Source organism: Lactuca saligna, chromosome 9 (assembly GCF_052625555.1).
Source record: "Lactuca saligna cultivar CGN05327 chromosome 9, ASM5262555v1, whole genome shotgun sequence".
NCBI classification, from domain to species: domain Eukaryota; kingdom Viridiplantae; phylum Streptophyta; class Magnoliopsida; order Asterales; family Asteraceae; genus Lactuca; species Lactuca saligna.
Window position 1 is genome coordinate 89,033,149 of NC_136425.1, and position 14,872 is coordinate 89,048,020.

General features: G+C 33.5%; 1 protein-coding gene across 1 annotated transcript; it reads right to left on the reverse strand.

The window, feature by feature from the left end:
* Positions 1-9,117: 9,117 nt before the first annotated feature.
* Positions 9,118-13,770, reverse strand: LOC145015438 (putative serine/threonine-protein kinase PBL7). Its single transcript, XM_078973911.1, has 5 exons — positions 13,415-13,770; positions 12,391-12,629; positions 12,091-12,280; positions 10,882-11,267; positions 9,118-10,179 (listed from the first exon to the last, which is right to left on the reverse strand). Exons 1-5 carry the CDS (start codon positions 13,515-13,517, stop codon positions 9,283-9,285), a joined length of 1,815 nt encoding a protein of 604 aa, XP_078830037.1. The 5' UTR covers positions 13,518-13,770; the 3' UTR covers positions 9,118-9,282.
* Positions 13,771-14,872: the final 1,102 nt, after the last annotated feature.

Genomic DNA, 14,872 nt, shown 5'->3' on the forward strand with positions numbered 1-14,872 from the left:
TGGAAAATTTTAGAATGGTAAAATACTATAGCATTTACAATCGATCCTATACCCGAAGCGTATGGGACACGATGCATAATGTCTTACATAAAGATATGATACTTTACCAATCTTTTGTCATAATATTTTATGTGTCATGTTCTCAAAATTCGAACTATGAAGAGGGATGCCGTAATCATAATCGAATTTTAAGAACACACAATGTATCCTTTGACTGAAAATATTAAAATTTCTTAATCTAAGCTTTAGATATTGAAACGGAGTATAATATTCTCTCCCTTAATTATAGCAAAACAACTTTTCAACCCATGCAACTTTGCAAATGGAATCTTTGTTTTTCTATAATTAATATTGCTAACTTGCAATACTCGCCATAACAATCATACAAGCATAACACTTATGCTCCCACTATCATGATGATTATCATATAAGCATACCATTTATGCTCCCACTAGCTTTGACATGAACTTCCAGAAAACAATGCCTATTGAATCTCTAAAATTCATATTTCTAATACCAGATGCTTCGATAAGCCTTTATCTAAGCTTCTTAACCTTATACACCTTTGCCTTAGATAGCTCATATGTGTGTTTAAACAATTCATAACTTATGTTACTAAGTTCCAAATGTTGAAACTAATTGCCAAATCTCACAATTCGAACTATGGAAAGGGATGCCGTAACCATAATCGAATTTGAGAATACAATTTTTCACAATTGCTATCTTATTAAAATCTCTCTTAGTGGAAGCATTTCCTCACAGTCATTTTCATGAAGGAGGGAATCTTATGACACTTAGATTTTATGGTGTATGAGTTCCTGTCCATGTGAATTTGCCAAAAACAAGGTTTGCGACAAATCCAAACTCATATGGACTGAACTTTCTTAATCTTGATTTCTTGCCCTATGATAACACGAGTGCCCACCATGCCTTCCAAGTAGTTTAGTAACTTGTCCTTACATATCAATTTACTTTCCATCGACTAAGGCTTTAGTGTGTATTCAAATGAGAACTCATAGAACTCATATACACAATTAACTCAATTGGAATGGCAAAGAAACAAAACAATATCAGCACGATAGGTTGTAAACCTCAAGTCGTGTGCTAGTGATGATCGATAAGGTTTATTCTTGATTTGTTCTTGAAACTTTTCAAGACCATTAAGACTCCCACTGACTTCTTGACATATAAGATTCTCTTGTCAAGAAACATTTCTTGACAAACAAATATTCAAGAGTTAGTGAAGCATTTATCAAGACAAAACACTTCACACAATTGGTCCTAGTTGGTCTTTGTCTTATCCAAGACATCACAACTTACCAATTTCAAATGTGCAAGAATAAGAAAACTTTTCCAAATTCCACATTTGATGAGTGTTATAAACCTACTTAAGACTTTTCACTCAATGTCACAATCTTGACTTTAAGACTTGATATTGGAACGAAGTATGATTGACTTCTTGATTTAACCATTTCTACAATACTTGATTCCTCTTCTTAGACATGCAATTGCACTAAGACTCACTTAGAGGATCTATTGAGACATGGTTCTTAATCTTTAAGACTTATCATAAAACACAATAAAAGGTACTCTCCCTTCTTCCTAGAGAAGAGAAACTTTTATCTTTCTGCCTACTCGATTCTTCTTTATTCATTCTACTATTCATTGAAACTTTTTCAATCAATCTCAGAATTACACTTAATCTTATAAGTATAATCACATTTACTAAACTTTAGTAAATCATGACGAATATCTTTGTCACTCTTGTGGTGGACTTGATCAACGCACAACCTAGTGTACCTGATCTCCTAGTCTTTCAACTGACACTTTGCCAAAGAATTAGTCTAAGTTTCCCAAATGTGAAAGTTTTCCATTCATCATACAATACACATTGCATGATTCCAAGTTTCTGTCCAATTGAAACTTGGGCGATGAGAAACTCTCCTTACTTGGTAAACTCTTGATACTTCCACAAATAATACAATTAAGAATCAAATCCATTATTTCTAATAATAGAAACATTCAAACATCAATTTTTCATACATGCCATTGCAAGGATAAATAAATAAGATAAAATCAAAATTTATTTTATTGCGGAAAAATTTGTCCTTACAATGTAATTCAATTGAAAAACTATGTTATTACATATTTCTTAACAATCTATTCTAACTCCAAGTAGTAGCTCAAGAATCCATTCTTCAAGTAATGCGATCGAAATCCATTTCTTCATGATTAGATTCAGCTCACTTCTTTTCTCAAGCTTCCTCTCTTTTCCTTGATCCTACAAAACATCAAAATGTAATCTTATCACATCATGTATTAAGAATCTAGAATAGGAACTTAAAAGAGTTAGTTAATGGATTTTACCTGAAGCAGAGCCATATTACTTGACTCTCCCATCTCTTAGATCTCTCAGGTAATTAGGGCAGCTTCGTCTCCAATGCCCCTTCTCTTGGCAATAAAAGCAAATAGACTCCTTTGGCACAACACATCGGACAATCACAGACTTAGTTCTTTCTGGACTTCCAATGTTGCCAGTGTCCATTGAAGTTTGAGAGTTTGATTCACTAGACAATTTTGCTTGACCAGCACGCCAAATCATTGCTGATTCAGCAGCTATAAGCAAATAGGTGAGATCAATTAGGGTCACGTCGTGGTCCATCATATAGTACTCTCTAACGAACTCACTATATGATTCAGGAAGTGACTGAAGAACCCAGTCAACAGCCAACTCACTTGAAATCTCGACACCCAACATGTTTAACCTATCAATGTATGACTTCATCTCTAAGACGTGCGCACACACAGGTTTCCCATCTTCGTGTTTACTTGTCAAAAGGGCTTGAGTGAGCTTGAACTTTTCAAGCCTTTGAACTTGTGGGTCAGGGAGAATAATTGGAGGAGGTGGAGGAAGTGAAGCATGACTTTCATTTCCTTGATCGTATCTCGGAACGTCATCTTCATTTGGAAAGCTTGTTCCAAAGGATTTGGGAAGACTATTGTAAGATTCAGACATCTACAAAACGGGAGAAAATTCAAGTTAAGTTTATTAGAATTCTTGATGCAACACCCAAATGAAACATCAAGCTAGGATCCAACACAATACTCTACAACCTAGAAGAGGGATGCCGTAATCTAGTTGCAGAATATCTGAAGGTAGGTAAATGACGATTTACCAATTTCCACCATGAAAAACGAAAAAGAAGTTTAAGTTTTAAATGAATTGAAACTCCTAGATCTTTTGAGATTCATTGAACTTTTTCAATGGCATGTTTAATCTCGATTATGCCCTACTATTTGTGACTGGGATGCCGAGGATCACAAACAAGGTGTGAATAACCATACAAATCACGTGGTGCACCCAATGCTACAATCACCTAATCAATGTGCCGGTTAGCCACACACGCTCCATTGATCTACAATAAGCATCGAGCCACCCTTCGCCACCAATGTCATCCCCAAATTAGTGTGCCGGTTAACCACACACGCTCCACTAATGTTTGACAAGGGTACGAAGTGTAATTCCATGGGTTAGCATACAATTTCACATTTTGCCTAAAGTAACTATGATTTGGGAATTTGAAAAAGCATTTAGTTACTTTGTACTTCATTATACTTATAATGGAAGGTTTCTGTCCTATCCTACCCGTTCGGCTAACGACCCTCCACTAGTCAAGAGTGCGGTGGGTAAGAGTGGATACCCATTCAATCGCCATTTTATAGGCAATTTCCTTAAACACCCCTTATAGACTAGCTTCGTGAATGAGGCCTACTAACGGTAAGACTAAATTTTTAGTTATACATATATAATATTAAACTTTTAATGTTATATATAGTATAAGGGTGTATTTTACACTTTTGAAATACTAGGTGGTTTAAATTATACTTTTAATTAACCAAAATCATTATGGATTTATTAAATCTCTTTTAATTATACACTTAATTAATTTAATAAAACCATAAGGGTTTAATTTGAACTTTTCAAAATCAGGGTTTTGGAATTTAGACTTTCAAAATTAACTTTTAATCAACAATTTAAATTCCAAAACTTGAGGGCAAGTTTTGAAACTCTTCAAAACAATTAGGTTTTAATCACACTTAAAATTTTCGAATTTAAGACATTTAAATTAAAATTTTAAATATTAAAACTCTTGATTTAATAATTACCATAAATTAAACAATTAATTTAAATTATTAAATCACAAGGGATTATCTAGATCATGAGGATAATTAACAATTATACATCTAAGATATCCTAATCCCTTGAATCCCTCTCTAAATCTCGAAAATAAGGGATGGGATAATTCAAGATCTTTAATTACCATATTTAACAATTAAAAGATAATTACAAGATATGGGATTATCCAAATCCCTAAAATTTAGGATCTAACCTTGGGGAAGGAGGTAATTTCGAAATCCAAGGGTTGGATAACCCTAGATTTCAAAATCTTGGAGGCTAAGGAAAGGATTTGGGAAACCCTAGCAAAAATCGCCATCTAGGGTTTTGCAACCCTAATTGCGAAAATTACCTAGCCTTTAGGGTTTATTAGCCATAAACCCTAATATGTCAAGTTCACAAATTTGAATAAAATCTAATTGAAAACAAAAACCAATGGCTCTGATACCACTGATGGGTTTAATACAAACAATCCTATGTGTGCATGCAACCCTAGTATTGGATCTATGTTTTCACTATTAGTTATACAGCTTTATGAACACAAAAAGAAACCTGGCATGCTACTATAATTTTCGAAATTCATATATAAAGCTAGAATACATACCTTTTGTTGTTATATAGCAATAACAACTAGTTCCTTGAATTTCCTTAGCTCTTGAAAGCAAGTACCACAAGTGTAGTACCTCTAATGGAGTCACAAACACCATAGTTTCTAGTAGTATAAACAAGAGATTTGTGATGTTTCAAGGAGGATCCAATCATAGATGAATTTATCCAACTTGAGGGTGAAGTAGCTTACCTAGTATGTGAGTTTGATGAGCTTTCTTGTGCACACACACCCACTCACGGGTTTATGGAGAAAATGGAAGAGTTCTTGAGGTTTTTGAGAGTGAAAGGAAACTAGAATGATTTTTGGTGAGGGAGAATGGCCTTAGGCCGAGATTAAGAAGAGAGAGGGAAGGGAGAGAAGTGAGGTGACATTGCATGGATGCCCACCATGCAATAAGAAGGTGGCATCCTCACAAATTCCCCATAATTTCCAAATTTTTTTTTATTTCCTTCACCATTCTTATTTCTTTTCTTCTTTTTTTTAAACATGGGCCGATTTGGGCTAAGGAGAGAGGAAAGTAATCATCTTGGGCCCATACTCGAATTTATGAGGCTCAAATAACATTTTTCGGCCCATTGGGCCTTTAGGGAAATTCACGGCCCAAAATGGCATAAAAGAATTCATTTATGGCTTATTAGGGTTAATTATATCCTTTATGGCCCATCATGGCCCAAAATGTTATAGATTTATGAATTGGGTCCAATTAGAACATAATTAGGGTTTTAGGCCCGAAGTAGTTAACTTGGATACTTATTGGTCCATTAGGCCTAATAAGAGAATTCTTATCCATAAAGAACTTGAGTCGGGATTCCTAGGGTTTCCAACCCTTATTTGAGCATATGAGATATATTTGAATGAGAGTAGAGTATAGTATTCACTTAGAGTACAAGTTATTACACTAGGTGAATGATTGCATGAGAGTAGAATTTCCTAGCAAAATGCTAGTTGTGACATCATCCCCCCGTTAGAGGGAATTTCGTCCCGAAATTCTTTTGAGAGATAGGTTCATGAATTAGAGAATAGGTGAGGGTACTTCTGCTTAATCTAGTCTTTACGTTCACTTGTGAATTCCGATCTACATTTTGCGTTCCATTGATCCTTCACAATCGGAATGCGGCTTTGTTTTGGTACACTTTACTTCCTTATCCAATACATTGCCTGGTTCTTTGACGAACAGGAGATTCTTGTTTATTTCGATCCCTTATAAAGGAATGATAAGAGTTTTGCCTGATAGGCACTTTTTCAGATTCGAGACGCTGGACACAGGGTGTACGTTGTTGAGCTTTACAGGCAGCTGCAGCCTATAAGTCTTTGGGCCAATCCGAGCAAGAATCTCGAACAGCCTGATGTATCGTGGGTTTAGTTTTCTTGTTTCCTAAAGCGAATCATTCCTTTCCAAGGAGATTCTTTTAATAACACGCGATCCCCGACTTGACATCCTAATGGCTTACGCCGCTTGTCAGAATACCTCTTCTGTCGGTCTCGCGATGCTTGGAGTCAAGCTTTGATTTGGATTATCTTCTTTGTTGTTTCGCAATTGGTTTCTGGTCTCATGAGAGTACTGGCGAATGATCTGCATTTACGACCATAAAGAGTTTCGAAAGAAGAAATCTTGATGCTCGTGCGATAGTTGTTATTGTATGATAATTCAATCAAGGGCAACTGGGCATCCCATGAATTGCTGAATTCAAACACTCAGGCTCGAAACATGACTTCGAGTGTTTGAGTGGTCTGTTCGCTTTGGCTATTGGTTTGAAGGTGGTAAGCAACACTCATATCTAGCTATGTTCCCATAGCCCTTCGGAGTAACTGTCAAAGTCTTGAAGAAATTCCGTTATCTCGATCCGAGATAATAGATACTGATATTTCATGGAGTCTCACAATCTCGTGGATATAGACCCATGCTAAGCTTCCTTCTTGTTTGATTTTTGTATTAGTAGGAAATGGGCAGATTGGGTTAACCAATCGACGATCACCTAGATAACGCCCAATTCAACTCGCGTACCTATAAGCTTCGTCTTTCAACTTCGAGAGTTTTATCCATCCACGTAGTGTTTTCTTCGCGATATTCTTCAACTTTGATGCTTTCAAGGCTGGTCGTAGATGTCGATAGTGTTTTGTTCTTGCTTCATGAGTACATGAGTATGTTATTGATGAAAATAATGAAAGGATGACTAGGAGTAAATGTCATGGTTTTTTTTTAAATGAAAATTTTGATTTGAAATTTGGGATGTAATATATATATATATATATATATATATATATATATATATATATATATAAACCCACATGACTTATGTATTTCTTATAAAAAAAATTTATCTAGCCTAATCTTTGTGTTGTGAAGCCCTCCCTTTTTCCCTTCACTCCAGTAATAGTAAGACATAACCCTAATGAAAATGCTAAATACCTAAATCATAATATCTAGTTATCGATGCATACTCATGTTTCTACTTTTCAATAAAATCTTTCAAAATTTCTTTTTTGTAAAAATTAGTTAAATGATCATGACTCAAATGGGACTAAAAGCCCAAACTATAAATGCAAACCATAGTCAAACCATTAGTAAGAATTTAGTTTTAATTTTCAATGGTTCGGCTTCGGTTTTCGATTGACAACTATTACTAACAGTTTGACCTAAAAACTGAAAAAACGGGACCACGAACACCCCGTCACCCCCCATTTGCATTTCATGAGGAGAGTTCCAAATATATTAGTCATTGTACTTTTTCTTTCTAAGATGGTTTAGATATAATTATTTATTTTTGATTGTTGAATTAAATATAATTATTTATTGTGGGTTGAAAACCCTATATGCTCTTCAGGCTCCCAAACCTGACCCACTCAGTTTATTTGTATTACAGGTAGTAGCGCGAGGGCATAAGATGGATGAATCATCAAGTTATTTTGTTTATAAGCCTGTACATGTATATAACAGTTGTATGGCTTGTAATATGTCTTTTATGCTATTTGGTCTGTATCGGAACATGACATCCTGAGTTTTGATTAGATAATGAAAATACATTTCTTTATGAAATGCTTTGGTAAATATTTTTTTATCATATTTTGTTTTGGGAACAAATTCCGCAACTCTTTTAAATCAAAGGGATTTACTCTGAAATTGTTTTAAAAGCATAAATGAAACTAGTATTTTCTGGCCGGGATTTTGGGGATGTCAGAACTTAGCTCTATTTCATTAACATTTTGTTATCGACTTACCTTTATTTCAACACTTCGCCAAGCATACGACTGCTCGTCGCCACCACCACCACCACCACCAACTTTTACCTTCTCCAATATCTACTATTTTCGCCACAAACTGCCATCGACTGCTGCTACCACCACCATGATTTTTAATCACTTTCGATGCCTCCATTAATATTGTCATTGTAGGTATGCTTACCAATATAAAGTTTCAAGTAAATTAAATTGCGTTTGCTGTAGCTAGGGTTGTAAACAAACTAAACATTCAACGAACTGTTCATGAACCGTTCAATAGGAAGTTCGTTTATTTAATAAATGAACGAATATGAACACAAATTCTCGTTCGTTTGGTTAAATAAACGAACATGAACAATGATCTCGTTCGTTCAATCATGTTCATGAACATTCATTTAGGTTCATTTATGTTCGTTTATATAAGTTCCTTTTATGTTTATATATGCTTAATTGTGTTTGATTACATTACTATATTAGATGTTTATCTATTTTTATGTATGTTCAATTATGTTTGTTTATCTTTGTTCATTTATATTCGTTCATTAATGTTCGTTTAGCATGTTCACGAAAATAAATGAACAAAAACGAACAATCAAAATTTTGTTAAACGAACGAACACGAACTAGAAAACTCGGTCGTTTATCCGTTCGTGTTCATTCATTCGTTTGGCTAACTTAAACGAACAAACATGAACAAGCATTGTTCGTGTTCATTCAGTTCGTTTACAATCATATCTGTAGCTATTATGTTTTATCATATTTTACTTTATTTTTAGTTTTCATCAATAATATTTCATAGATTTTACCTTCAATTTTCCAGTTATCTTTCCTATGGGTTTATGTGTCTTGAAGATGACATGGTTGATTTCTTCGTTCAGTTGATGGCCATTGATTCTGTTTTCTAGTTTCAAAACTCTGATTTGACTTACATTTTCATGCTGTTTTCCAATTGTAGTGGACACTCTATTCATCTTAGTTCTTTTCTTTTTAATAGGCAAAAACAAGGGAGAAGAGATGCTACTAAAAGGGTTTTTACTTTACAATTGAAAGACAAATTGCCAAAGTAATTAAAAGAAGATATAGCTACTACTTCTTGTTGTTTTCTACTCCAAAATAGCCTAATAGTAATACAACTAGTATTTAAAGCTAAAGTAACCATATTACAAATCTAACCATACTCTTAAATTTAAATACAAATGACGACACCAATTCCTTGTTTCAACATCTTGATTCTAAACTAAACTTTCAAATTCCGATTCACCCAAGTTTTTTCTTGTTCAATTAAAAGTAACGATCCTTCTAGTGCTTTCATCACTACTTGATGAAAATGACGAGTCACTACTTTCAAGAATTTGTACTTTCTTGCTTTTTGATCTTCTAGAGCTCGAATGCATGTTGCTGCTTTTACTGTTGCTTCTTGAGTTGGACTTGTTATTTGATTGGTTGGTTTCACTACTACTTTGATCATCATCAAGTATGTCATGACTTTGCTTGCTCAAATTTTCATCTACCCTTTTGTTTCTTGACGATTTACTATTCACACTTTTCTTCCTCAAACTGTTATCTGAATGTGTTTTGAAGCTCTTGCTGCTTCTTTTTGATGAATTTCTACTCCCATTTATGCATTCTGTTTGAAATGTAACTTTCCTTTTGATGCTTTTGGGTTTTGATTTCGATCTGTAGCTCGTTTCTTCTTGTTGGCTTTCATCTTCACCATAATCATCTTCGTTATATAAACTTTCCGATGACCAACTACCATCGTCATCATCATGATACTCAGCCTTGTTATTGTTGTTCCCAATAGGGTTTTCTTCATACTCTTCTTCGGAATCAGTGTAACTGGTTTCTTCTTCTGTTCCATCGTTCTGACTAGACGCTTCTTCATGCTCTTGTTCAGCCTCTCTTGATGATGATGACGATGATGATCTCTTTTGCTCATGTGGATCGTTAGTTGAAGCAGGAGCAGGATGAGTTTTTGGTGATGGTGGAGCCACCGTGAGGAAGCTAAGAGCCGCCACCACATCCGAGATCAGTGGCCGGACAGATGGCTCCTCTTGCACGCACATGGCTGCCACCCCAACTGCTTGATTTAAACTTCTCTCTGGAAATGCTCCTTGCAACTGTGGATCCGCCATTTCAGGAAATCTCTTTGGCTCTCTGAAATAAGGTTGTGCCTGTTTCAGTGAAAATCAACTATCCACTTTTTAAAAAAAGGAAGTGAAATTGATTTTTTTTATAAGAGCATCTCCAATATCAAAAGCTTTTTACTATTTGAATTTTTATTTATTTATTATTTATTATTATTAGTTTTTTACTATTTTTACTATTTGAAAAAGCTTTCCTATAAATAAAAGATTTGTAGACTCCACCTTTTAACTTTTTTTTTGCCTGCTTTTGGCCTTACACTTGCTTACAATTTATTTTACACAATAGTTACATTTAGATACTAGTTTTTTATATATATTTTCTTATATAATCTATTGGATTAAATATACAAAATATATTTATATATATTTCATATAGATTTATATCATAAAAAGTTTTTTTTTTAATTTAGAAAATCATACAAATACTAAAGATTAAAAACATTACCGTAATATGCTATTTAATCTTTTTTATTTATTAAATAATGCTATTTTGAAAAAAAAATATTAAGTAGACTTAAAAATTGAAAAATCATATTAAAGATAGTTTATATAACATATGACTTTTTGAAAGGTTAATAATTGGAGTGAGTTTATAACATTGATTTATTGATCAACAAAGGTTAATTAACTAAAATCTAATGCAACAAAAATAAAACTTTTAAGAGATTAATCATTGGATATGTTCTTATCACATATAAAAATTAAGGTCGATGAGCATTAGTGTATTACCCAGTTGACAACATTTTGCTCATCTACGGGGAGATTGGTATCTAGTGCTTTTCTTCCGGTAATGAGCTCCAGTAGAACGATCCCAAAACTGTAAACATCGGATTTGGGGGTGAGCTCACCGTTTTGTTCATATTCTGGAGCACAACCAACAGTAGCAACCATTCTTTGTTGCATAGTATTACCAGTGTCGAGTTCAAGTTTCACGAGCCCATAATCTGTTATCTTTGGGTTGAAGTGTTCATCTAGCATAATGTTTGATGACTTGAAGTTGCGATAAAGAATGGGTGGATTTGCCTTCTCGTGTAAATATTCCATAGCTTGTGCACTTCCAGATGCTATTTTCATCCTTGTGATCCAATCTAATGGCTTTCCCTCTGGTGGAACCTCTGTCAAATAAGTAAAAAAATGATAATCATATACAACCACAAATATTCAAGCCATTCACGTGTTAAGAAAGAGTATTACATAATGAATGACAATAAAATCTCAATTCAAAATGTCTTGAGTAAATTAAATGAATGGTCCATATGGTTTGGGTTAATTTGTACGTTTGGTCTCTAACTTATTTTTTTAACTCGAAAAGTCCATACTGTTTGTTTTTGTTACGCGTTTGGTCCCTGTTTTATCTAAAAAGAATATTATTTAAATAGAAAAAATGATAGGTAGGTAAGGTAAGGTGAAGGGATGAGGTTGAGGGTGTGTTTATTTAAATAAATTAAAAAATCAATGGCAAAATAGTCCTTTTAGGTAAGACAATGATCAAATAAGTAACAAAAACAAACAATAAGGATCTTTTGAATTAAAAAACTAAGTTAGGAACCAAATATGTAAATTAACCTAAACCATAAGGACCATTCATGTAGTTTACTCAAATGTCTTTGATTGTTTGAGGATAAACGTGTGGCTAATGTAGTTAGACGTCTTTTGGTTGTTCGTAACACTTTCAAATCACCTTACTTGGTTTTTGTAGCTAATTAATAAACCATTACAACACTTCCATTTAATCTAAATGATTTTTTTTACGACAGGGAACAATTTCATAGCAAGCCTTCTATTCCCTTGATGTGAGTGAATGATTAGAGAGTAATTAATTCTGAATATCTATAATTGTTCGAGAACCCAAGTGTGATATATGTTTTTCCACAAAGTTCATATTCTTGATTAGTTCAAAGTCTCAGCAATCTAGTAGCTAGAAGATAAAGAAAATACCATGAAGATGTTCTTTGAGGCCCCCACTTTGCATGTATTCATAAACGAGAATCCGCTGATCTCCATCAGCACAATACCCGATCAGTTGGACAAGATTCGGATGTTGAAGGTGACTCAATTTGGTGACTTCAACAAGAAACTCTTTGTTTGCTTTTGTTCCATGTCTGTCTAGTTGCTTCACAGCTACAACCTTCAATCATCAATTAGCACAAAGAATATATATACATGTCAGAGATTTCTATTCTAAGTTGTATTCACACAAGCTAAAAAAGATTTGACATTAATTGCTTACATAATTACCTGACCACTACCCTGGAGAGTTCCTTTGTAAACTTTTCCAAATGCGCTCTCACCTAATAGACATTCTCGCCTAAAATTCTTGGTGGCTACGGCCACCTCCCGAAAACCAAAATTACGGGCGGAGTTATCCATGATGTGATGATTGTCTACATTTGTATTGATGGTTGCCGGAGCTGTAGTCGCAGCAGAGGGACCAGAACGTTCTTGATTATTCGATTGACTTAAAGGCCCTGACGTCACTGAAACAAAAAAGAGCTTACTTAAATTACAAGAGTAAATTACACGAATAGTCCATATGGTTTGATATAATTTGCGCGTTTAGTATCAAATTTATTTTTTTTTAATTTGGAAGGTCCTTACTATCTGTTTTTTTTTACGCACTTGGTCGCTAGTGTTTGTTTTTGCTACGCGTTTGATATCTGTCTTGCTTAAATCTGACTATTATTTAAATAAAGAAAAATGATGGGGTAAGTAAGGTAAGGTGAGAGAGGTGAGGTTGGGGTTATGTTTATTTAAATAAATTAACAAATCAAGGGCAAAATAGTTTTTTTAGGTAAGATATGGATCAATCGTGTAATAAAAACAAACAGTAGGAATCTTCCAAATTAGAAAAATAAGTTAGGAATTAAACTCACAAATTACCCTAAACCATAGGGACTATTCGTGTAATTTACTCAAATTACAAATATGTTTTGACTATTAAACTATAAAAGTCATCTATTTTATCACCAATCATAATACATCAACGTTTTAAGCATTAATTTTCTTTGGGCTTAAAAAATGGACAGTTTCATCAAGAAGAAAAGTAGAATTTTTATAACCGAAGAAATCTATCTATAATCTCGCCCTTAACTCATGCATGTGTGTAACATTTTAAGACTTTTGATATAAAAAATCGATCCAAGAAGAAAAGTAGAATTTTTACAAAAACAAAAAGGTGCTAGAAATGGTATTCTAATTTTCATGTATTTCATTAAATAAAGAATGTACATGAAAAGTAACTTGCATGCATGAATATACGTACCACGACCAGGGGATTGAGAATTTGGGTTTCCTTTTGATTTTGACAAAGGCGAATCGTTTTGTTCATTGAATTCTGGATCCTTGCTTCCGAAGCAACAACTCATATCTCATTCCCTCATATATTAATTATCTCTATGATAAAATTCAATGACTCTCAAATGAAGAATCAATTTCTTCAGAAAATATACACAGAGTTCAAAATTGATGCTTTTGTGTTACATATTTATCTTCGAAGATCACTGTTCAAAAGCATGTAACAATCATCCAAGAACATTGTAAAACCAAAAAATGAGAAGAAAAGTTTTGTTGAATGTACGAAGGAGGGGTTTTGGTCCTCCATGCTGTGAATAGAGGGAGTTGCAGAAGGACCCCCCAAATGCAGGAAAGCCATAAAGAAAGATATTAGGAGAGGACAAGAATACCATGGCTTTGGGAAAGCTTTTGGATGGAGGAAATTGTGGGGATATAAAAGGACATATGTTTGGTGCTTTTTTTTCTTTCTTTTTATGTAGCATCTTGTGTCAAATAGAGATAACTTATAGATTTGGTTGCGATTACTTAATTCACCAAAACGATAGTGTTTGTCAATCACCGAACCTGTCGAGGATGGGTGTTATTTAATTGAAATACGAGTAATTACAAATTTAGTCTTAATGTTTAGGAGTGTTCAAAATTGGATATCTGAAATTTCGGATAGTGGATTTTTAGTATTCGAATCCGTATTCGAAATTTTGGATATCCGAATTTTCGGATACGGATTCGAGTATCAAAACGGATATCCAAAAATTCTAAAATTTTGTAATTACGATCAACTCATATAATATCAATATTAATATGTTTCATTTAAACATTCACACCACATAAACCTTTAAACGGTTTGTTTTCGGTTAACAAAAACCAATCATTTTTATTTTTACATGTAAAAACAAGTTGATATTTTGTGTCTTCAATCAAATATATAATCATTAACTTCCAGTATTTTCATATTACACGATAATACTAATTTGTTAATCTTACGCCAAATTAAAGTAAAATAAATATGCCAATGCTTCAGTTACATGCTATTTCAATACAAAGGCAAATGTATTAATAAATGAGTTTAACTTATGAATATTGTTAGTTATTAATAGAGATATTATAAGATATAAGTGTTTTGAAATAAAAAATAATCACAAAATAAAATTATATTTTTCGGATTTCGGATATCCGAAATATCCAAAATTTTACAAAATTGTTATCTGTATCCGAATCCAAAAACTGGATATCCGAAAATTCGGGTATCCGAAATTTCAGATAATTTAATATTTGTTATAAAATATGATCAAATAACAAGATAAATTATAGAGTAAAAGAAAGACGTGAGAGTAGAGAGAACTTGTATTCCAATACTTGTAATGAAATCATCAGCTTTCTAATACATAGTATTTACTATTTATACTAAACAAAGAAGATGAGAGGC

Bases quoted from the DNA above. Each gene is read 5' to 3' on its own strand.
- LOC145015438 (XM_078973911.1), bottom strand. From the start codon at position 13,517: ATGAGTTGTTGCTTCGGAAGCAAGGATCCAGAATTCAATGAACAAAAC. The intron at 12,281-12,390 runs GTAATTATGTAA...TGATGATTGAAG, and splicing joins CTCTCCAGGGTAGTGGTCAG to GTTGTAGCTGTGAAGCAACT. The intron at 10,180-10,881 runs GTAATACACTAA...TCACTGAAACAG, and splicing joins AGCAAAATGTTGTCAACTGG to GCACAACCTTATTTCAGAGA.